Source organism: Epinephelus lanceolatus, chromosome 13 (assembly GCF_041903045.1).
Source record: "Epinephelus lanceolatus isolate andai-2023 chromosome 13, ASM4190304v1, whole genome shotgun sequence".
Classification (NCBI taxonomy): Eukaryota; Metazoa; Chordata; class Actinopteri; order Perciformes; family Serranidae; genus Epinephelus; species Epinephelus lanceolatus.
The window spans coordinates 7,794,597-7,820,076 of NC_135746.1; the positions used below are offsets into that span (position 1 = coordinate 7,794,597).

Here is a 25,480-nt window from a genome sequence, read left to right on the forward strand (position 1 = left end):
TGAACAAGCTTTCTATCTCCCCTAATTCCTTCAGAGGACGGCTTGCTCGCTCGACATTAGCGAAGGGAAAATTGCCTTTGAAAGCCTCTGCAGGAATATGTGTTTTTGTCAGGCTGCACCACTCTTTGTCTCTTTCTGCAGCTTAGTTTAAAAAAAAAAAAAAAAAAAAAAAAAGAAGCAAACATTGGTCAAACGCTTGAAGGAAGGCCTCAAGAAAATTTGACTTTGTATTTAAAAAGAAGCCTGTTCCAGATCAGTATAGCCCCCTCCTTTTTCTCACACACATCTCAGTGTGCGTGTGCTCGTCTCCACCCCTTCTAGAAACTGCCTTCAGTGTGAAGCCAGTGCTTCTGAAAACTTTCGAGCAGTCAAGGTGGCAGATGCTGATAATGTGGGCTTGTGTTTGCTTGTGTGTGTGTGTGCGTGTGTGTGTGTGACGCAGCAATGAGTCTCCTGCAGTCTCGTTCAGGAGCAGAAACACACGCTGACCTGGGACAGACCTCTCGAGTCGCTGTGACATTTAAAAACAACCTCCCACTGTCTCACAAGATAGACAATATATTTGTCACTTTCTCCGGCTCCCTGTTCCCTGCCCTTTGTGAACCTCGCTGTAGTTATCACAGAATAGAAAGGATAAAGGCATATATGTGGCAACACACCTATCTAGATCCATATTTCTCCTCTGTGCTGTTACCACATGGGAAAATGCATGCGAGCGCACATGGGATTTGGCACCACATCACTCACGTTTGCGCGCACGCCACTCTTACATTTGCCGGCAACCATCACAATCTTCCCACCCGTGCAATTAGGAACGAAAAATCCAGATAAAAGTGCGCTGATGCGTTATCAGCCCCTTTGATCGTGAACTCTGACATGCCTACAACAGGCGACACATATCAGCATGCATGCGCGGCGCCTTACATGCAAAGAGGCGTCGGCACAGTCAATCATCTGGAGCCCCTGATTAACATTAATGGCTTTTCTCAGAATTACATTGGCATCTCCTTGCATTCCAATCACCTAGATTTCATGCCTCCTCTCTGCAGGCAGCCCTGTTGATCAGGAGAGAGGAGAGCAGCAATGAGTGCTATCTACTGAGCCTTTGATATGCACTAATCTTTTAGCAGTTTCATATTATGGAAAAGAAAATTGCCTTTAAAAAAAAATGACTGGTGCTTTATTACTTTTGGGCCAATTAATTTAATGAAAAATAATGCCTTTTCGAACTAGCGGGGAAAAATTATTATGCAGAATAATTGACGAGGAAGGACAAGCACGAAGGGAGGATGTTAAGTAGACGTGAATGCAAATTTACTTATATTTTGTATTTTGTGTTCATAAATAATACTAAATGATTTTTTTTTTTTTCAGACAGGCCAAATGGTTTTAAAATATCCAGATGTATAGGGGAGACTGAGTCTGACGACAGCTTGCCCTGAAAGTGTCCGAAGCGTTCAGGAAGTAGGGCACTTGCCTCAACGTTCCTTGAAGTGGGAGAGACAGACCGACCTAGATTTCCTCCTGTTTATTCAGCCATTTTAGGTGCTGGCTATTCATGTCTCCATTTCAGTGCTCCCCTTCCTTTGTCTCCGTGTTTTCTGCTCCTGAACGCGGCCACCATTGTTTAGTTTGTTTCCTTCATTCTTCCTCCCCTGTGGCCCCTGTCCGTATCACCTCTCAGTCTCAGAACACACATGAAAGTAACGCTAAATGGCAGTGACACATTTAGACAGCTTCTGAGACGCCCCACACTGCTCAGCAGCAGGGGGTCTGATAGCTTGACTTATCTCAAAAAACCCTGTTGTAACCCACTCCCAAAATTTACTTTGCCCTGAAAACAATCATCTTATCTCATTTATACAATCCTGTATTCATCCCCTGCTGAAGACTTCAATACAGCATTGCTCCAGAATGTAGGGTAAAGCCTAACCAGCAGTCAAAGAATTGCTTCAAAAACGTCTTTAATCAGTCATCAGAGCTCATCATCGTTTTATGTATTCCAGGGAGTTTGGTGCGGTTCCGGTTGATTTAATATAGCTCTAATGCACCGGATGTGGTCATGAATTGGAAATGAATAAATGCAAAGTGAGACTTGGACTGTTGACCAGTATCAAGCTGACACGACAGCCACGCACACAGAGATGGCATATGTTGCCCAGTGTGGCTTCTGAGCCATCGCTGCAGGAGAGCTCTGACTCTGCTGCTGCATTATGCCCATTCAGGTATTCATTCATACATTACATTATATCTGCCCCAGGTCACAGTGCGGTGTGGGGAAAAAGGCCTCCAGGTAAAGATTCATGCTTCTCATTGAAAGGCAGCAGTGGAGGAAGTATTCAGATCCTATTGTTAAAGAGGTAGCTTGGATTTTTTCCTGGTTGAGTGAGATACTTTTTTTTTTTTACCATAGTCAGTGTATTACAAACAGTAGTTGTCAGTGTGTTTGCCCAAAGTTTGGAGAAGCAGGCTGGAGTACTGACATCGAAGCTAAGCAATGCTTTCGACACAACAAAACCTGTTTTAGCCACCTTAGTAAAAGCCCACTTAAAAATATCAGTATCAGTGTTTGAAAACATATCTGTGCACTCTTAAAAGCCAGTGACATAAGCCCCTTTTACACTGCCAGATTTTCCGCAAATGTTGGGCCGATTTGCCGGCCAGCTGCGAGCGTTTATACACAAAGAGCCGGATTGGCGAGTTGATCTGAGGCACCCAATTTTCTGCCTCGTAGGGTAGTCATATTGGCGGAACCCTTTAAGTTTAAACAGACCGAGGCGGCCTTCCGCCACGGGAGGAGCTGTTGAAGACTTGTGGGAGGAGCTGTTGATGACGCCACACGTGTGAGCCACTGGTGGTGGATAAACAGCTGATAGCAGGAATTAGCAAGCAGCTAGTAGCAAGAGGGAAGCGCAAACGAAGAGGCCATTAACCGTCAGATGACGGAGACGGTAAAGAACGGGCCGATTTACGAGAGAATCGCCGCCTGACTAGCCGCGGCTTCCCTCCCACGTCACTGTTTACGTCACACGCTGAGCTACACGTTTTGTTACTTGCTCACGCCCCCCCATTGCCCCGAAAAAGGTGCATTCTGTACAAACAGAAGTAGGCAGGCGGCATTTTGCTGCACTCCCCGATTTTGTTTTTATACTGCCAATGCTGAAAAAAGACTGATTGGGCTTTCCTGCTAATTTGCACAATTCCTGTTTAAAAAGGGCTAAAAACAGCGATTTTACCTTGCTGAACACAGGAGCTGGAGGTCTACTGCTGCTTCGATCTGTTTGTGTGGGTAATTGTGTGACTTTTGAGTTTTAAAGAGTTGGGTCCAATTCACCAAAGTTGCACAATAACACAACTAGCTGATGGAGGCCATGGTATACAAGCAACTCCTGTGTTCAGTGGGGCAAAATTATTGTTTTTTAATGCAGTGTGGTGACTTTGATGAGAGCAGTATAACGGCTTCAGTTCCCAATCCATGCTCTCTTTAAAGCCACCAGACTTCATTAACATAAACACTAATTTTACCTCACTAAACACAGGAGCTGCCTCCATTGCTTAGCACTCAACAACACAAACAAACTCACCCATCAAGGCAGCAGTGGAGTCAATGGAGCCTGGTGGTTTTTGAAGAGAACAATCCCACAACTTTATTTCCCTGTTGGAAAGGGCTGTCTGGCAGCAAGGTAAAGCAATGAAAATACTCTCAAAATAGCATACACTTAAACTGATACTGATTTTTTTTAGGTGGCTAAAATTGGTTTTGTTGATGTCCGCATCCACAGCTGTACATTTGCTTAGCTTCCGTATCGGTACTCCAGCCTGCTTCTCCAAACTGGGGGCACACAGACCACCATCTACTGTAGGTAATACCCAAACTATGGATAACTGCCTCATACAACCCCACTTAAAAAGACCCGAATTATCCCTCTAACTAAAAGTTCCAATACTGTTTTAATTGAAACAGGGGTTTCTAAAGTAAAAGTACAGAAGTATTAGCACTGAAAGTATGAAAAGAACGTTGGTCAGAGTGGAGCTAGTGTTCACAACATGTACACTTCGGTATGCAAGGGGTGCCTTACGTAGGGGCTGCACACCCTCAGAGGGTCATAAGATAAAATCTGGGGGGTTGTGATATGACTAAGTGATCAAAAAAGAAAAAAAAATAACATGTTCAGTTAAGAAAATTTGTATTCATCTTTTTAGACTTTCCTCTAATTTTTGCTTTTTGTAAAATATTGGATAATTTGACCTCTTTGCGCCCTGAATAGATAATTAAATGAAACCATTTGAGTAATTCAGTAGGGGAGTGTCTCTGTGGTGGAACTGCTAATAACTCAGCATCTGAAACATGACAAGGGGCTCAGAGTAGACACTGCTTTTCTTGTAATAGGTCACAAGCCATAAAGGCTGGGAACCACTGGTGTAATCTTTAATAATGCAGAGTACTTTATAAGCCTATATGTGTTTATGTAAAATCTTAATCAAAAGAGTAACTACACCTGTCAGATACTTGTAGTGGAATTAAAGGTCCAGTGTGGATAATTTGGGGCGATTAGGTGGCATCAAGCGGTGAGGACTGCAGATTGTATCCAGCTGAAAATCTCCTGGTTAGAATTCCCTCATGTGTTCATTGTTCAGGAGGTTTTTATCAGGAGCTGAATTATCTGCAGCAGTCTCTTTCTCTCTAAAACAAACAGACCCAGTGATTTAAACAGGTACAAACACTGAATAAAGCAGTTTAACGTTACAAATCAGTGTTACTCCTATGCTGTTTGGCATGTCAGAGATGGGCTACTAGCCCAGCACCTGCTAATCTGTGCTCACCTTTACTGTCCGATAACTTAATATCTAGATGTTCAGGAGGTTTTTAGTATGAACCGAATTATCCACAGAGGTCTCTTCCTCTCCAAAACAAATAGACCCAGTGATTTGAACAGGTAAAAACATTGAATAAAGCATTTTACGCTACATATCAGTGATTCTCTGATGCTGTTTGGCATGTTGGAGATGGGCCACTAGCCTAGCACCTTCTCATATCTGCTCACCTTTTTTCTCTGATAACTTAATATCTAGATGTTCAGGAGGTTTTTACCAGAAACTGAAATATCTTCAGAGGTTTCCTCAAAGCGACCCAGTGATTTAAACTGTCAGTAAAGCAGTTTAATATTTAGAAAATCAGTGTTTTCCAACACTGCTTGTCACTGCGGGGCTTCTAAGTAAAGTGGCCACTGCAAAAACGCAAATGACCCTATCTAGAGCCAGTGTTTGGGTTGTTCTGGGCTACTGTAGGAACATGGCGGTGCTACATGGCGATGTCCGTGGCTGAGGACCTGCTCCCTTTGCAGATATAAATGGCTCATTCTAAGGTAATGAAAACACACACTTCCTGTTTTCACGTGAATCGTACACACTGGACCTTTAAAAGTACAGTATATCCCGTTGAAATGTAGTGGAATAAAAGTATAAAGGTACTCAATGAGAGTAGGTACCTCTAGCTTGTACGTAAGACAGTACTTGAGTAATGTACGTAGTTGCTTTTCACCACTAATGTAAACACGATCCGTCTGGTTTATAACAGTCGTACGGGTATTGTTTTGTACAAATTTCACAAGCCCCACTGATACAGTATATCTCCATTATAACTGTGTTTATAGCAACTGGGGGTTCACTCTATCTTTTTACCAAATCATAATCTCTCCTAGTTGAAGCAATTACACCGCAAATGGTGCGAATTTAAACAGCAGCAATCTGTGTCTTCAGCGCTTAGTGGGAGGGAGCGACCCACGAATTGATATTATCACAGAGAGACTTGGTGGATTTGAAACTAAATGAATCTTCAAATCAAAATAAAATGAATCTCCTCTTGAGTAGACTATCAAAGACAGAGAGAAATGGGATGAAGAAAAGGGAGTGTGGTTGGGACCGGGGTGCCTAATGCACTCTATTCTCACTTAATCATTTTTCTGCAGGTCTCACCCTCTCCACTTCACCTCATAGCCGCTCTCCTCCTATATTCTTTTTTCACACGTCCACTTTCATCCTTTCATCTCTCGCTTTTCATTCCTTCCCCTCTACCTTCATCCCTGACACCTCAGCGGGCAAGGTGGTGGGTAGAGTCTTGATCCCAGGCAGGTTACCCTTAGCAACAGACCCCTCCCCTGCCATCGAATTTTGGGGCTATCAGAGCAGCTTTGGCGCCAAAGCGGAGAACAGAGGATGCCCTTTTTCAGCCTCATCATCCCCTGCGATTGAGGAACAAGCACCCCTCCCCTTTTGTACTTCACCTCGGCCTTCACAATCTCAACCTGACATCGCTGTCAGAGGATCCAAACGCTGTCTACTGTAGATGGCAAGCCATTAGCGTTAGCATTTTAACACCTGTTCCCGGGTGTGTGGGTGTTAACACTTCTAAAATAACGCAGCATGCAGAGACAACATTGGACAAACACGGGCTGTGAGAAAAAAAAAAAAAAACGTCTGTGTCTGTGTGTTGCATGTGCACACTTGTGTGTTTACATCCATCAGCCTGTGTTAGTGCCTGGAAGTGCGTGCCCAGAATAGTATGTGTATATAAACAGATGGATGAGAAGCTGCGTCTCTTTGTCTGTCTCTTTTTTTCCCACTCAATGAACTGTGGTCCAAGCTTTGCTCGATGCTGAAAGACAAGACAAGAGAGCAACTCCGTCCATCCCATTTTATTAGAAAGAGTCTGTGTCTGCTTCCCCCCCTCCTCCCTATGTAGAATTTGCATCTCTTCTTTCAATAATTGCCATCCATTTAGTTAATTGGGATGATGTGCAGCTATCTGAAATAGCTACTGTTGAAGTTTTTTTCCTTCCCTGCTTCCTATTCTCTCAGTGTGGTTTGGCTTTGCATATTACCCCAGACATGGTAAGGAGAGCGTGCAGAATACAGAGGGCAGCTCTTCAAACAAACTGAAATCTTTTGTGTGTCTATTCAAATAATTTCACCCCGTGACTCTTTACTGTGCAGCTGCAGCGATGCATGTGATTGTGACTGAAGGTATTCTCTATGGGAAAACACACCAAAAGGTCACCGATAAAGTCTCTTTGTGATTTAGTTTTTGTGTGTGTGCGTGCTACACTGGTGCTGCATGTCTGTAGTTTTATTCATCTATTTTTACTTAAACACTTGAGTCTGTTTTGTTTTGGGAATAGCGTGTATGCTGTGTGCAAATACAGACATTAGAAAGTTGTTCATTTCAGAAAGATGAGGAGAGGAGAGAACGCAGAATGAATTGTGTCCCTGCTTGATTTATTGTGCACTGGTTTCATTCTGGGGCTACCAAATAGAAAGTGCTCGAATTCAGCAGCACATTAAATTAAATATCTGCCGAACAGATTCTAATTTGATCACCAAGCTGTTTCAATTTCATTAGCCTAGTCCCTAATGGACTTTCACAGCATATTATTCCATCTAGCACAAATCCCATTCATTGGTTCTTTTTTTTCCACTAAATGAGCCCCCTGGCGCACGGGGACCATGTGGCCCAACGCGCTGTAGTGTGAGGTCACGCAGAAGCTGCTTTTTCTTTAACGGACACGGGTGTAGAGCTACAGAGAGTAAATGAAATCAAATCTGAATTCACACTGAGTAAATGCAATCAAACTAAAGATTTATTCCCAGCACCTTCTGAACAGCTGTTGCAAAACATCAGTCCAAGTGGGGTATTAATACAGTCATGGCAACGTTGAGTGTGTATGTGAGTGTGTGTGTCGACTGATGCTCTTTGCTTTTGCATAGGGCCTGATTACATGTTGTCACTGGCCGGCGCGCACTGCGTTGTAATGGTGCAAATGGATTAGTGTAGCAGCAGGTCAGGCAGATGAAAATTCATGGCTGAAGTTTTGCCACGCTTCTGTGATTTAGCGAGCTTGTAATTATGCAGTATGCATTATAATTACTTCAGCTGTGTAGTATTCTGACCGTAAACAGGGATGAAGCAGCACTCAACACCTTTGAATGGATTTGCTCCCTAGAAATGTTTTTTTTTTTCGTCTCTGTTGGCAATCCAATAACATGCTGTAACATCTGGTTATGTATATAATGAAGGTCTGTAATTATATGGAAGGTGAAAAATAGGTAAGTGCTGGTTGTAGTATTATTCATCAGCTGTGTTGTTAGTGTCAAAAGCAAGCAACAGCCTCTGGGGCTGACACATTAAACCAGTGCGCAGAGTGCTAAAAACTGCAGTTCCTCTAATGGCCACTTGAGGCTGGCAACAAAACAGAGTCAATCTCGATAGACCCCCAGCTTTACAGCAGACATAAGGCAGTTTACAGCCTGGTACAAAAGACAGTTTGGGTCCCCTGTTGCTAATTTCAACATTCATGAAAACTGTATGAGGGATTTATTTTATATAACTCACCCATTTATGTTTTATTAAGGCTTAAAGTTAAGCATATTTAAGGATGAGGCCACTTTGAGTGATAGGCTGTCTGTGAGGTGTCGCTACAGTCTGTGAGTCAGATCCACCCCTCACTCATCCACAGCTCCACCTTCTCATCCAGATATGGTCTCCCTTGGCTCCAAAAAGGCTTCAAAACAGCAGTCCACAAACCAGTGGGTGATGTCACAATAGCTACCTCCAATATTTTATACAGTGTATTGTCAAAACTTACAAAAAAGTGAGTGAATAGCTTGAATGTTTGGACTGATGAATTGCTTTTCTGTCGTTTTAGCAAACCAAATTTACTGCTTCAATATAAAACAAAAAAGAAAATTAACAACCTAGATTTCTAAAAAACAAGGCAATATTTGAATTGGAAGATTTAAAGATCCCACATTACGCTCATTTCCAGGTTCTAGTTGTATTATTGTAGTTTTGTAGTTTTCTACTAGAACACATTATTTTCCTCAGACTGTCTGCCTGGATTTATCTGCGTTCACCCTCTGTCTGAAACGCTCCGTTTTAGCGCCTGTCTCTTTAAGTGTCAGCGTTTCCAGGTCTTCCACATCTGCGCTCTCTGCGTCTCTGCATCATCACTGAGTCCAGGGGATGAGTGTAATTGCACAGTAGCAGCTGTTGCCCACATTTTTTCTAGTATAGTTGTGACATCACAACTTTACAGAAGTCCTGACGGCTCGTTTAAAAGCCCAGTTTCAGAGTACGGACTGTGTGCATTTCTCTGTAGATTGAGCGTTTCGTATAGGACATATACCTGCTTTAATAAAGAAAGACATGGAAATCTGACTAACTACAATATGAGACCTTTAAAATTCAAGGGTTTATTTTTCATACAAGCAGACAATACAGGTATGTGCAGTGAAATGCAAAGTGCTGTCCTCTTGAGGCATTGCTAAAACGGCTGGTGGGAAATAAATAACAAATTCAAGTAAGAGTACAAAAAAAGACATTAATAAAAGAAATGTAATAAATATATGTCATGAAAGTATTAAGCTGCTGAAATATGTAGGTGGGCTGTGGGTTTTCAGTATATAAATATGTAAAATGCAGTTATTAAGCAATCTATGCAATTAACTATTGTACAGCAGTTCAGTGCAAATGATTCACAGAGGACAATGTGCTCGACAAAGCCAGGTTAGACAACTAATGGAAGAAGTTTTTTTCTGAGTCAAATATATTAAAGTAAAAATGTATTAAACATTGTTCTGTAGTCCTTGAAATCAGGTACCGATTCAGCGACAGCGCAGGATGCAGCATCCAAAGGTTATTTCAGGGACAGTGACTTTCCTGAGACAATGCAGCCGAGACACATGCAGTAAAGTATAGTAGTGATGATTAGGATCAGTGCAGTGTCAGTACTCTAAGTTCCAAAAGCCTGAAAGTGATAGTATAGAGCTGGAGAGGACTCTGCGGTAACATTGATAAATGTTTTCACCAAGCCGTCCGCCATTAGTGTCAGGGCAAGTTACAGCCACAAGAGCGGACAAACAGGAAATAGAGAAAGAGTGGGTGTAAATAATTGATAAGGCTGACCCTGCGCGATTCATATTCTGCGGCAGAGGATCAAAGAGCGAGGCTCAGAGTTTGACATTGAGCCCGAGCACAGGAGTCAAAGCCATTACCTTCCCCGGCAACGCTGCTGCTTGTGTTTATATTAAAAATGCAATGACTCCTCCTCTTCAGTGTGGGCTAACATTAGCTGGCACTCCTATGCATTAACCAACTGGCTAATGGACTCGCCAGTATTACCCTAGCAATTACCTACAGTAGCACTAAGTAAAGCGAGGTGGAAGCCATTTTGTTCCTGTCCATCCGATGAAGCTGTTCCCGGCTCTCTCAGGTGTGAAATACAGCCAATGTTAGACCTCCGGGTTCTTTTAGGTGTGATCAATATTTCAGAGGCACCAGGCCTGTGTGCCTTGTATCCTCCCACATCGCCTCTCACAACAGCTCCGCAGCCGATTATGAATGTCTGAATGAACGTTAGAGTTAATTAATGATTAATGGGATTTCACAGTTTTCTGAGAAATGTTTATTTGAATAGTGCATTAAGACTGTCACCATATGAAGCAAGGAACCCTGAGCCCTGCTTCTAATCTGAGAAAGTAAAATCGTTTCTGTAGTGTTTTATTCAGTCCCACTGTAGAGTATATCATCCTGAAATGACTGCCTTTTTGTGCACTGTGCATGCATCACTGCTATGGGCTGTATGTTGTGCTATATTTGGGACATTAAAATATGTCTTTCTCCTCTTTATATCTCTGTTTGGACCAACCAAAGCCAGTAATTGCCCTTGAGTTATAATCTTAATTAAGCGGCCAGTTCATTAAATTATTAAATGTATTGTGATATGCAGCCATGCAGACATCTTTGGTTTCTTTGCCCAGGTTTTGTGATATCTGTCTCTGAGGTTCTGCTGCCACACCAGTACAAACGTATGGCAACTGAATTTGTTTAATGGCGCTGGCAACAGTGAGAAAGTGCATTCAAAAGTCGCGGCGTTTCTTTTCAGAATCATTGGCCTTGTTACTCTGTGTACCCAGAGAACTCGCTGTGCCAGGTTTTCAAAGAAAATACTTTCTATCAAAGAAACAGCCCCTGAGAAACCTCCTGACAGTTTGCTCTGTGGATTGTCCAGAATAACGGGAATGTTGTTTGCAAGACATATTGCTGATCAAGTTTGTCAGTGTACTTAATGAATGCTGTGAGCACCACAAATTACGGAATAAGAGTGGTTATCTTATGATCAATAAATCCCAAGAAAAGACCAAAATCAGTAACACACTAGTCCATCTCTCAGAACTTCTCCAGCCTCTCTGTAGCACTCAGCCACCAGCCCATGATTTTCCTGAATATGTGATTTTAAAAATGAGTGACAAATAGTCAGATTTACAAAAGCTTAAGTGATTTCTTAAGTCTGCTGAGTACTGTAGTTTTCAGCAAACGTGACTCGAACATGGGTAAATACAGACTGCATTTGTCTGGGACTATTTTCAGTCGTGGATTGATAGACATTTTTTGCTTAAATTAATTTTTACACAAGCAGGATGCTGTGTGTGGAAATGCGTCAAAGTAAACTACAGTGTCCACGTTCATTGTAATGAAGGAACATGTCATTCAGTACAAGTGTGACTCACTGATGAGTCAGGCTTTGAGTACACCAGAACACTTTCTAGTAAGATCAGTTCATTCCTAGTTTTTATTGACAGTAAGAAAAATATAGAATACAGTCAGAGCCCATTTACCTCCATCAAAATGGGGTGTGGGCAGAAATCTCAAAGACAGGTAACTCACAACCTGGATAATAAAAATCAGTCTGCATGGCAAGATGGTATTAGAGGTAAAGGACAAAATGTGCTTTTGTCGTTTTTGGTGAACCAACCCCCTAAGCAATCAGAAACAAAGCTTAAAGGGACAGTTTACCCCCAAATTAAAAAATACTTATCGGCTGTAGAGATGTCTGCCTTCTACTCAAGATGATCCACACTCCTTGTTGTGAGCAATTTCATGTAGGATCTTCTCTTTTTCTAGCAAACTTCATCTTCTAGCCTCATTACCGCACAGAAGGAAGCGCACATCTACTCATGGACAAGGGACTGATGCTGGTGACGGTGCGAGATTTAAACGTTAATGGCATCCTTGGCTGAGTTGTAATGTTAGCTAGCCAAGTTGTGCTAGGTGAGCTAGCAGTAGCTGCAAGCTTCCTTCTATGTGGCGATGCGGTTGGTGGATAGAAAGAAAATAGTTCCTACATGAAACTGCTCACAACAAGGTCTGTGGATTATCTTGAGTAACCGGGTCATGGTTTCTGGAAAGAAATTGATGTTGAGTAAACTGTCTAGACTGATTAACAGCACTACAGGTAAGAGGAGAAACATTTTATTTGGATTTCAAGGTGAACTGGCCCTTTAATTTCCAGGAGCCAGGGATTTTAGTTTCACCATCAGCATTACACAGCTTCAAGACTGCAGCAAATATGCCGGGCTCTTGCCCAGCCGAGGGCCTGTCGAGTTGTCAGTACATTCTGTACATAAAGAAATGACTTGCACTAAAGGCCAGCACGCACACACACACACACACACACACACACACACACACTCTCACACACACACAAACCTCTCCTCAACAGCCTCCAACATCCTACCCTTTAGCAAATTTCTGACTCCAGAGCCTGATGCGCACAAGAACAGACAGCTACAAATCACTGCGCCGCCTATGAGTTATCTCTGTCAATTACTGACGATAAATGGCTTTGGCACTGTGAAGGCCAGGTGCATCAATCCACCGTGTCTCGCGTTGTCCTAGCTTCTCCACTCTATTGATTCTACTTCCACTGCTTCTATGATCCAGTTTTGATGGCCCCTGACCACAAAAGCCAACTTGAGCGCTGATGTCAGATGAAAGGGTGGATATGTAACCCAAACTCCCACCCTGGGACATGTTCACATTCTTGATATCAGATCTTCCTCCCTCCCAACTGAGACTTAATATAGATCCACTGGAGTCATCCCGCTACAACTACTCCATGCCCGTACCAGATTTCAATCAACGTTTGACTGCAATGCAATACCTTTTGTGGGGAGAAAAACTCCCACTTTAATAACATTCTCTGACCTTAAAGTGAAATTCAATGCACATCTTCTTGTAGAAGATATCTGGCACATACAATTCTCCATTTCTTTCCCTTTTGTCAGCTTTTTTTTCTCCCCCAGCAGAGCTAAATGTGCTAATTCTCCCATCTCACCTCCACAAAATGGCTTTCAGATGTCTATATCTGTCTGGGGCCTGTGGCTTAGCAGAATGACCATTCAGTGAAGCCAGGGATGGGGTCTATTGTGAGCGGCTTGTCCCCTGTACAGCAGCTGTCTGCTAAGGGCTGTCTGTGATGGCGGTCTGCACGATCGCCCACCACTGCTTTGAGTGATTCTCCCTCCTTTCACTCTGCCCGGGGCGCTGCATGTGTTGGAGGCATTGATCGGCCCAGAATTGGATTGTGGCGGGCCTGATTACTGATGTCAGTGTGTGCTGGGTCACGTGGGACCGCTGGAGCTCCCTCGTGCCAAGCCGGGGCCAGCTCGCGGCGGAGGAGGAGGGGAGGCTTGTGTTGCTCTCTGGAATTACATTTATCAGTCTTAGTTACACAGAGCGTGAACACAACATGCCCACACATACTGTACACTTAAGGGATGCACAAACAAACTGCCAACATAATCTCATTCTATTCCTATAGCGCTAAAACAGCCGGCATTCGTGATTGGCATTAAATAGAGAGTGTGGGAGCATGTTAGCCTATGAAAGGGCTTTAGCACATCATACCAGTAAATTACCGCTTTCCCTACTGTAATGTCATATTTAGAGAGTTTGCTTTCAGAGTAAGTGAGGGCGAGTAATTTAATGTTTGGACACTGCTTTGTATTTTTTTGCCACGTGACGCTACTGAAACAAAGCTTCTGTGGTGCAAGGTTACACTCCGTGACTTTCTGTGAGTGTGTGTGTGTTTCGGTGTTTGCACTCAAGTGTGTGTAAGTTTGAAAGTGATTCTCCGCGCATCATTTGTTTACGCCTGGAATAGTGGCCATCATCTTTTCCACTAAGAGAACAATAGCCATTTTTCCCCTTTGCTCAGGAGACAATGAAGTGCCTTCCCGCCTCGCGAGCGACAGGCCAATAAAAAACGTAATTGGATCTGTCAATCAAATGTTGCTGCAGCGCGGGGGGTGGGCTGGCAGGTGGGTGGCGGTGGCTGAGGCGGGAGGGTGGCCGGACAACAGGGGCAGTGCAGAGGAAGAAGGAAAGAGAGAGGGGAGAGCTGTGCCATTGCGAAGTACCACCACACACAGTTCCCCCTCTGCACACTGCCCGGAGGCACTCAGCAACAGTTACAGAGCTGAACAATTGTTGTGTTTTGTTGTTTGTTTGTACCAGGGCCAGGGGGGTGACGATCTGTCTTTGTTTGTAGGTATTAGTGGGTCGGTGATGTGGCTTTGATGCGACTACACAGGAGAGCCGAGGCTGCCAGAGCCTCTGAAGGTCACAGTGGATGTACTAGTGCTGATGTGTCTGTCTGTGCTTTGTATGCGCTCAGACCGTCAGACATAGTGTTTTTTTGTACCAGGGAAAGGGCCTGTCATTAGTCAGGAGAGCCAGGATGCTTTAGTAGTATTTTTCACGGTACAACACACACACTGAACATCACCTTGTCACATTAAATCATCAACATATCCGTGCGTGTGCCTCCCTCAGCCTGTCTAGGTGCATGGATTATGTGTACTTCTGAAGTGCTTGTTCAAAACGTTCCTGTTCGGGAGCGGCCGACTGCTCAGCCTCCGGTACTGCTGCTTTCAGCTTTCTCAAGAACTGCTCATTCAAACAACTCCACACCATGGATGGACATATAAAGAGAACTTGATACGGCATTGGAAGCGGGGTCCTGTTCAGTCCTATAAAAGTCACTCAGTGGTGCATGAAGCCAAAAACGTTTGAGTATAAAGTTACCCAGATATTCTGCTTCACTGGGCCCATAGAGCAAGCACACTACAGACTTCCATCGGCGGAGTGGCTAACTTCCAGTTAAGTCCTCCGCAAACCTGAATGGGGATAAGATGATTTCATCGTAGAGCTCCTCCATACCTTAGAAATGTTATCGGATTGAATGGATTCAATTCTGATCGTGAGTCCATTTATGGCAGTTGTGACGCTCAAAAATTGTATATATATATCCACTGATTTACAGATGTCTCTTTCACAATGTAAGTCAATAAGAAAAACTCTTTTTGGACCCAATGCTGTCACAAGACAGAACTGGAAGTTGTAATTCTATAGGAAGAAAAATGGACTTCAGGCACTCATGCGTTGAGCAGGAACAGATGCATTTGAATTAAGTTAAAAAGCCTTTATTTCAAAACATGGCTGCTTACATTAAAATTGTCCGGTTTGGATGCTAAGGTCTTCATCAGGGTGCAAAAGAGTGGACAGGAGTCAAGCAAACATTTTATAAGCTTGGTAGGGGGTGTCACCCAATCTTGATTAATAAGTGAGCACAGGTGGGTGACAGCAATGGATTACAATGAGAAGCCATTTTGAAAGAAACACGCCTCCACAAGTGTTTAAAAAAAACAAACTCTACTCTAGCCTTGTTTCTACCGAGCTGTCTGGTTCAGTTCAGTTCAGTTCGTTTCACATTAAAGTGGTTATTTTTGGGTTTACATTGTCAAAAGTTGTAAATGGTACCAACAGAACCATTATGTTTTGAAAATGTCAGTCTGCAGATTCGTTCCGTGGACAGTCAGCAAGGTGCAGCCGTTCCTCTGCACCATCTAGAGTAGTGAAGCTGCTATTACTGTCTGGTAACAACCCAGCCTACATTGAGTACTCTCTGCGGTGAAAACGCTCAACAGATCTAGGATTTGGTACATGTTTGTTGAGGTTATGTACGGTTCAAAGGGTACTGAACTGAAAGTGTTTGGTGGAAACATGGCTCTATCAACTTGGCTTCAAGCATGGCACACTTTCCATGACACAGGGACCAGACTATTTCCAGGAACAAAAACATTCACTCAGAAAGTTCCATTGCTAAGGCTTGAAATGTTTACGTTTTCTACAATAGGGCATCTCTAGATTCTCCAGTCTCTCTTTTTTCATTTGTTATTGAATCTGCTGTAGCAAGCGATGAAGAACAAGCTGTACCCAGCATGCCTTTTGGCAGTATTACAGTTAATAGGGGTCCTTTCTCAATACACTACATTGTGGGCCTAATTCACAAAGAATGGACTGATAGCAGCTGAAATGACTGATAGCACCATGAATTGAGCATCACTTTGTGCATCACTTGCAACCGTTGTCTTCCCCGTCTCAAGGTTTCATTTCACACAATAGTTTCCACAAATGATTCTATGGCACAGACACACCCAAAGTTTGCAGCCCAGTTCAGTTTGTCCTTGCAGTTATCAGTGTGGCACAGTATAAAAGGTTGGTTTTGCGCCAAGAACACAGTAGGCAGAACAATGGCAGAGAGTTGCAGAGGCATTCCTCAAAACTTCAGCCAAGGAATTTAAACGTGACAGGAAGGACCCGTATTTAGGGTTAATATCTCAGTCTGTCAGTTTGCTTCAATTACAACCAACTCTCCAAAGACGCTAATAATGTCACTGTAACTTTCTTTGGCTATTAGCACCGATCTTTGTGAATTGTACTGTTATTCCGATAAGGCTCATTTGCATAGAGAGGGGCCAATTTTGTGCCAAATGTATGCATATTACCTCATTTAAATACATGCAAATAGCACAGGCGCATTGAGAAGCTATTTTCTTGGCAGCACAGTAAGGGGTGCATTAAACCCTTCGCTGGTGTTTCTTCTTGTCTTATTTGTGCAGGTTTAGTAGCCGCAGTTCTTTTGTGAATTTGGCCGAGTGTGTATCTCTGGTTATAGCAACATACTGCTAATAAATATGTCCCATAGGTATCAGGACCTCGGACTTTACACTGCACTTCCATGGGTTCGGAGCAAAACACCCACCGAGGGTGAAGTCAGTTCAGTGAATCGTTGTGAAGTAAATCGAAGGACAGACATACATTCCATTTTAGTCAGACATACAGCTAGATAAGCAGCGAGCGTGCCTGCACACTTGTACACACACACTTTTATTGTATGCATTTGTCTGTTGCTCTAAGTTTTAATGATGACTACTTAAATTAAGAGCCCTTTTACAGCCTCTATGACAGAGACGTTAAGTGCGCATTCAGATATTCTGCTCGTCTGGCGCCCACTCTGAGCCCTACCTCGGCTTTTAGGAGATGGCTTTCTCGTGTCTTTGGTGACATTCTTTTTCCATTATTAGTCAGGGAGAGCAGCGGTGTCGTTCCTCGCATTATGGTCTCAAGCACCGTTTCTCTTTTTATGAATAGACAAAGGGTGTTTCAACTGTACAAGTGAAGCATTGAATACAGTGCAGGTCCTCAGACCGCCTCGGCAGTTAAAAGGACTTCTCGAGAAAACTACAGTATGCACAGTCACCACTGATTCCACGCACACAGTGTCATTTCACTGCACACTTTGGATAACTTTCTACTTTCTTAAAAAACCTGAAGAAAGATTACCTTTCAGCTGGATGAACTGTACCTAAAATTTAGATGAGAATATACTCCTGCCCTCCTGTACCTGCTAAGGAACAAAAACAGGATCCTAATATAGAGAAGTAAAAAGAGAGCTGTCTGCTGTCTTCCAAGGTTTTCTAGGTGCTCTACTTAAGGAGTAGGAATACAGGAAGAAACTTGATTTAAAAGGTAATATTTGTTCTTTGTCGGTTTCATATCTGTTTCTTCTCCCTTTTTATGAATACAGCACAAATCTGTAAAGAGTAAACTAACTCAGCAAAATGTGTTGCCGCAGAACAAAACTTAAAGTCTAAGGTCATGTTGGCACCAGTAAAATGACACACTTCATTTATTACTGTACACTGCAGCTTGCTATAATAATCTGGTGGTATAGTATTATTATATTCTTCTTGAGAATGTAAGAGCACAAGAAGCTGTGTTGAGTGGCCTTATTGAGTGCACTCCTACAGTATTAAGAGCCTGTAACATTAAATACAGATCAGCAAGTTCAAGTGTTGTGTCATAGAAGTTGTAGCAGTCCTTTAGTGTTTTAGTAGCGAGGAGCACTGTTCAGTTCAGCCTGACATTATCAAGGTCTGCATTGTAACGGTTAGCCATGCAGGGCCAGTGTCTCAGCTGATCAGTTAACAATATGTCTGCCCCCCTGTGCAAGTCTTCTTAATTTTGGTTTTGTTATGAGAAACGGTCCCTCTGCTCCGGGCTTCTAAAGTAGGTAATTACACTGAGAGATTCCCTGTGGGGGATTAAAACAAATGACACAGAAAACACAGCCCCTCCCCTTCGCCTCTCACTCAAGCCCTGCCTCCGCTCTTAAACCTTTTGCTTGTAACGCCTACATGCCCATGAATACGCAAGCAGTCACAATAAAACACAGTGGCAGCTCATGAAAATTAGTGAGGTCGAGGGGAGATGAGTCAGGGAATGATGGGGAGGGATCACGATTTATGGACATGGTAAAACTGGTTTAGCATTAGGAGCTAAACAAAACATATGGTATTCATACAGTTTGTAAGGACCGCAGCAGAAAAAGGCATCTGTCCTGCCAGTTTTTTGCAGTGACAGGCTGCAGGGAGCATTACTCATCATTACAATCTCTGCTGGCAGCCTATTTTCATCACATTACAGTGGAATAATGAAGCGTAGCGCGCTAGCGTCCTCAGGTTCTCTGAGTAGTTCACCATTAGCACCAGCCGAGGGCATTCATCCAAGTAGCTTTATTGAACTTTTTTACAGTTAGTTTATTGTATAATTAATTCGTTACTGCACAACAATAGGTGGAATCTTGGCACAGCAGCAGCTCAAATTTTCAAATTTGCAACAGATGTGATTTATTGAGAAGTAGAGCTCTCTGCATTTGATGCCAATTAGCGGTTCAGTAAAGTAGTGTGTTCAAAGATTTGGATTAATACAATGCTGAAATCAGACCTCTAATTTCTTCTGTTCTTCTTCTGTTTGTGTCTTATCCAGGAACAAGGCAAAGTAGGTGTGACATTCAACATCGGGACAGTGGACATCAGTGTGAAGGAGACAAGCACAGCGGTAAACGATGGCAAATACCATTTGGTCCGATTCACCAGGAACGGGGGTAATGCAACCTTGCAGGTGGACAACTGGCCAGTCAATGAGCACTTCCCTACAGGTACTGCCCCTTTTATTTCTCTTTCTGGTGAATTTTTGCAAGAGTTAGAGTAAAATTAGAGTTTTAAAACCACTGGACACCATCTATTTGTTTAACCAAAGGGCACAACCCAGAATAAAAAAAAAACAAGATTCACTCTCTCCCGTTTTTCTGGGTAGAACATGTCAAAAGACTAAGAAGCATGCAGCAGCATTAGCTGGCACACACTACACTCCAGGGGGAAAAACCATGCCTCAAACAACTTCTCTGCTTTCATGCCCTCACACCTGACTCCACGGGAGGGGAGCACACCGAGCTAGAATCTTTTGTCTTGCACCAGGCATTAACTGTGCAACATCTGGCCGGTTCATTTCAGGGAGAGGGATTGAAAGGCACCGAGAGGCATGTGGTCGGTGGGCAGGCGAGGGAGAGGATAGAGGCAGAAACCAAGGGTGGCCTGTTGGCCAGATAAAGCTGCTGCCTTCCTGTATCTCTCACTCCCAGGTCAGCAGAAGCAGCACAGCAGCAGAATACAAATAGGGTCATCAAACAGAGCCTGCTCCATTTGGAGGCTCAGGCACTCCCTTCATTTGGAGCAGAGATGTGCCACTCAGGCAGCTAGGTGAGGGAGAGAGAGACAGGCTGAGAAGGAGAAGGAATGAAAGGGAAAAAATCCTCTCCCGCTTTTACTTAACAGTCCATTAAATTGGGTTCTCCTGGTCTTTGATATCTGTGTCTACATTGCCAGCCAGCTGAGGAGAGGCCACCTTTGTTTCCTCGTTCCCTATTACCTACTCTTCAATTTCACTCAGTCAAACAGAGCAGACGCACGGGGAAGCAACATGGGCACAAAGTGGCAGTTGAGGCGAGGAGACGTTGGGATGACAAAAGATAATATGAAACTTCATTGATCTCCGAGGTAAAATTGTGCCGCAGCAGCCAGACATAATTGGACAGAAACAGATGTAGAATAATGTTGAAGACTGAATTGTGTTATATTACCAGATGTGAAGCTAATGTGAACAGAAAATGTGTCCAGAAAAACAACTGTGCATCACTAGCTAAGATTAAAAGAAAAGAGCAACAGTGCAAAAATGCTGACGCTACCCAGTGGTGAGGAGCAAACAAATACGAGTTGATCCCTTTCACTTCTCAGCCCGATGTCTCAGCAGCCCTACAGCATGCTCCTAGTTGCATGCCTTCACCGAGGACAGGGCAGCGTCGTCTCCTGGCGTGACCTGGCACGCTGTTTTGGTTTGGTTCAATGCCAGCGCAGGTGATGCTAATCTCTTCTGTCTCTGGCTTTCTTTTGCCGTTGGCTGTCTTTCGTTTTTTTTTTTTTTTTTTCTTTTTTTTTTTTTTTTGACCAGATGAATTTAGACGGGTTTCATAACTGCATTTCAGCCACACTAATACTGGAAAATACTGACAAACTCCATAAAGTGTGGCACAAAACATGCACACGAGTGACATCTCTATCATGTACACATTCACAGTCATTTAGGGAAGTGAATCGGGCGAATGTGACTGCATCGTTGCACAGAGGTAGTTTTTGTCCTGCTCCTTTAAACGCAGTACAGAACAAAGATTTCTGATCAGACAAAATGTTTTAGAACATTGCAGAAAGAAGTTGCAGCGGAGTGAACTGGCCGGTGTCAGCTCGACTCAAGCAGGCTGATGTTGTCTCGTCGAATGTAAGGCACGGCACCTGTTTCAACAGCCAATCAGCTTGTAATGAAGTCAGCTGGTTAAGTCTGTTACGAACTGTCAGCTGGTTTAAATGGCAGACTTGTGGATGGAGGAAAGAGAGGGTGACCTCATTACTTTATCTGAGGAACAGCAATGTCTGTCTGACACAAACCTTAAAATTTACTCAGTTGAGATCAACATGGACGTCCACAAATTCTTGACCCTCTCGTTTGTTTATAATTTTTGCCGTTTTGTCACCACGAGAAATGAAACTGTTGAAAATATCTGCACTATCCTCATTCATATTTGAAAATGCTACAAATTATATCCAGCCACGACAGAAGCCTGAAAAGCCTGAAGTTAGAATGGAAGTACAGAGAGTCGTTTCTATGCAGATAATGCACCGACTTGTCACATTGGTGTGAACTGGCAGGTTTTATGACCTTGCAGACTGTTGCATTGCAAGTAGTTGCAGAATGCATCTTGCTTTACACAAATCTTTGGTCTTAACTAGGCATGTCGCAATTTGACAGAGCCCGACTGGGCCTGACCCAACCCACTGGGTTCAGACCAGGGTTGGGAGGTGATTGAGAGAGAAGGCATGACTGAACAATGGAGTAATATACTAGAGAACCAGGGGAGATAGAGGGGTAGCAAGGCGACATTGTTGGCATTGTGTGCTGGGACAGATGTGCGTATCATGCATTATTTGCGCGCTGCATCGCCATCGACCACTGTGCGTGTTTGAAGATGGAGACCCACTGAAGGGTGCTGCTTGTTTGGCCAAACCTGTTGTGCACGAGATGTAGAGCCGACGGCAGACTATTGAAACAACAGAAGGAAGAGAAGAAGTAGATCGAGGAACGTCAGCTCTTAGCTTGTAATAAATGTTTTCATTCTAAAAATATACGTTTTTTTTTCTTTCACTGTAGAAATTAAGGTCATTAATTGGTCAATGTCATCACAATATAAAGTTCATGAACACTATTGCGCATATTCAGTAGGCCGCATACCAAGGAAAAAAGCCAGAAGCTAGAAAACTTTTTGGACATATGTGCCAGGCAAGCATCTCTGAAATGAATAGGCACCATCATGCCAACCAGGACTTTGTGGAAGACGACTTGTCCCGCCCCTCTTTCACTGTGATTGGCTGGTGGAGTGACAAGTGCAGCCTTTAATTCAAACGTCAACTCTCTGCAGCAAAAACAAAAAAGCACAGAATTGATGCTAAGCGCCTCATCACGCTGCTGTCATTTGTCCCAGTTACCAAGGTACTGGAGAAAAACAAGTACCATCACGTGTTAGAATTTTGGCATCGACTTGGTGCAGAAATATCAGCTCTCCCTAGTCTGAACTGGGCTTTAGCACTTACACAAGAATTCAACTATTCTCCATCTCAAATAGCCAGTAATGTCAGATAACAGCTGAACCTCCACCACCTTCATAATGATCTCAAAGTGCTTCTGCGTAAGTGTTCAGTGGTTGTTTTCTCAATCTTCTATCAATACATCTCTCAATATCTGTGATCCAAAACCAGCATCCATTCAGAAATCACTGCTAAATGTCTGTAGGGTCTGCGTCTCAGTTTGAGAGATGCACCACAGAAAGAGCTCCGGCTTTTTAGTTTTGGATTCCTTCCATGTGATCCCATTGACGTTTATTCCCTTTTCTGTCCGCCTGCCATTGTCTTGGAATGGAGTTTGAGGTCGGAGGGATCGAATGTGTGGTAATTTCTTTTTCTCTTCTGCAAAGGTAATTTGCAGGACACTCAGTGATAGTAATTCAACGATGATTGATTTTTTTTTCGCCGCCCTCTCTCCCTTGTAAAGGCGTTGTCATCTCATGAGTAATTACATGTTAGGGTGCAGACTCATCGACTGCTTTCTCACACTCCTAATGCTTAACTTGAAGGCAGCAGCCTCCACAAGGCTCTCAGGTCGTTCAATAAACAGTTACCGGATCTGGGCATGCCCTCTCTCCCTGGTAGGGAATAGGTGAGAACAAAGGTGTTGGTGGATTGCTTGTCATTCAAAGCTGCTTGCAAAATACCCCCAGGCGTGTAAATTGGACATATAGACAGCGGTGTTTGCAAAGTCTGGCCATCAAAGTATTGAGGCGTTAGGATCTGCTCTAAATGGCAGCAGGAGGTGTTACACTATGACCTGATTTTAATTATTAACAGACATGTTGGGTCAGACTCAGACACATTACCTTTTAGTTTGGAGTGATGTCACTCAGTATATTTTTAGTTTCATTCATCATTCTGAATTAATAATATGATATTATACTCACATAGTTAGTTACTGACATCTGGGAATGTGGGTACATGAAGCAAGACAAGATGCACAAGCAGTCAGATGATCATATCGGTTTCAAACACACCTCCAGGTAAGCTAGAATTATTTTGGAAAAGAAAGACAAACAGTAAAATTGTTACCCAAGCTAACCATCCATCACAGTTTTCAGAGCAGTAATTGTGTGCCAACACTTTCCCTCTGCAATATGAGATTATTACCAACATTTCATCAGGGGTGCTCTCTCTTCTAATCTTCGCTTCAAAAAAATGAGGTTTAGATACACAAGCTAAAATGCTGTTGTTTCTTTTTTTTTTAACGACAGTTTACAGTTTAAGAATTTCTAAATAAAAGACAAAAAATAAGAAGAAAGGTTAAACTAGATGGAGCAAAAACGCTGTCAGACAATTACGTTATCACTGTGCTTACATCTGAAGTGACATAAACAATTAGGTCATGTTTAAGGTCAGAGTCATGAAAGTACTACTTAAGTACATGGCCATCATGAATGTGGAGTAATATTACATTAAAATAAGAAAATTGTCTTTATCCTCTTGAATCTGTTCAGAGAGGCAAGGTGAGAAGTTGGTGAAAAGTTTTTTTTACTACACTATCTTAGTAGCTAATATCTCGTAGGAGATAAACTCAGGTTTTGGCCAACATTGCCCGCCAAAATGTTTTTACACCTTGCCTCTCAGGGCTTCTGTAGTTCTGTGTGTTGGGTTTGTGCACAATGAGTCTTTCCATTTGTATAATGAGCACATTCCCCTGAGCAACAGTGCAAAGTGTGGAGCGGTAGATCAGCTTGGAAAAAGTTTCTTAGCAGCAGCCAGTCATGAAAATGTTACAGGTCAGAGTTTGGCAGTTAGGTTTTTGAGAACCTTAAAAAATTTATACTCAGAACACTGTATATTTTTGCCAAAGCCGATCAGCAAAGGTACTCGTATTGAGGAAAAAGTAGTAGTTGACGTTTGGTCATGGATTTTCCATGTCGAGATACGGCGTCCAAGGTACCCTGGGTGTGTTGGTTGTTGATGTTCTGGGACACCGTGTCAACTTCAGCCTGCTACATGCATTGTCTGCTTTCAAAATACACTTCCGTTTTTACAGGAAATGTACAGTTTGCATACAGTCTCTTTCAAAATAAACACACTACCTGGGTACAACACCAAGAATTGATGTTATTTTAGTTCATCAACAAGCACATGTGGTTATCTTTAGCAAACACATGTACATGGTTGGATTTAGGAAAAAAAAACATGGTTTGGCTTTACAATCATATGGAAAGCAAACACTGGCTTCTCAAGTAAAGTTGGTGGTTGTTGGACCCATCCACTGCCTGCCCACACCTGCACTACTTGGACTTTCACCACATTACCTTGCATTGTTGTCCGGCCACGTTTCCCCCAACCAGTAAACAATAATGGCGACGAGCCGCGTATCATGCCGACGTGAAAGGATAACACCAGAAGTCACTGCCCAGCACTTGTATATTCGACGACTTTGGAGTGAGACCGGGTTGACCTTTACAAAGATAATGATGCTCAGTTTTAATTGAAACTATCAACTATATATTTATCATTGGGTTTGTATTGTGTTAAACTGAACTGCATTATATTAAGTTGTTTCCAATGGTAAATTCTGCTGGGATCCAGTTTTGCCAATCCACACCCACCTGCACCCTCAAAGCTCAGTACCAGAACCGACCCATGATAATCTCCAAGTGAAATCTGGACCTGCCCAAACCCGTTAATAGAAGTCCTGCGACCCGACCCCTGATTAAACACACCATTTTACCATTCCGTCTTCCTTATAAATGTGCAAAGCACTCACTCAGTCAACTCCCACTTGTTGTTGATGTAATGCAAAGTGACACAAAGATTTTGCAGTAATCATCTGTCCACATATCCAAATTCCCCGTTGCTATCAGCCAGCTCCATCCTCAGCTCCAGAATGATGTTTCTTTGAACGTCCTTTGCATATTTTGCCAGACTGCCGGTTGTCTGATCAGGCAGAAGCTTCTGAGCGTCCATGCGACCAGCTCGGGCACCTTTGATTATTTGTGTTCTCGCCCACTCCCAACCCACAGTTTATTCATTTTCAGTTCATATATTTTTTCCTTCAGCAGCAGTTTATGGAGTTTTGAGTCGCGGGGTGGATAGTTGAAGAGCTGATGAGATTAGATCGATGGATGAGAGGGGTAGCTATTAATGATTGAAACTTTTGACCCAGGGCACTGAAGGTTTAGTTTCACTTTCACTGCGAGCACCGTTCTAAACGATACAGCTCCACAAATCAAAAATCTAAACATTACCGCAGTTGTTAGTCGTGGCGGCC

General features: G+C 43.0%; 1 protein-coding gene across 10 annotated transcripts in view; it reads left to right on the forward strand.

Moving 5' to 3' along the window:
* The window catches only part of nrxn3b (neurexin 3b), a 435,238-nt gene that overhangs the window by 350,564 nt on the left and 59,194 nt on the right, over nucleotides 1-25,480 (forward strand). For all 10 annotated transcript variants that reach the window (XM_078173689.1, XM_078173690.1, XM_078173684.1 and 7 more), the window contains one exon: nucleotides 19,010-19,181. In XM_078173689.1, the coding sequence (XP_078029815.1) occupies nucleotides 19,010-19,181 (172 nt within the window). The remainder of the gene's footprint in view (nucleotides 1-19,009; nucleotides 19,182-25,480) is intronic.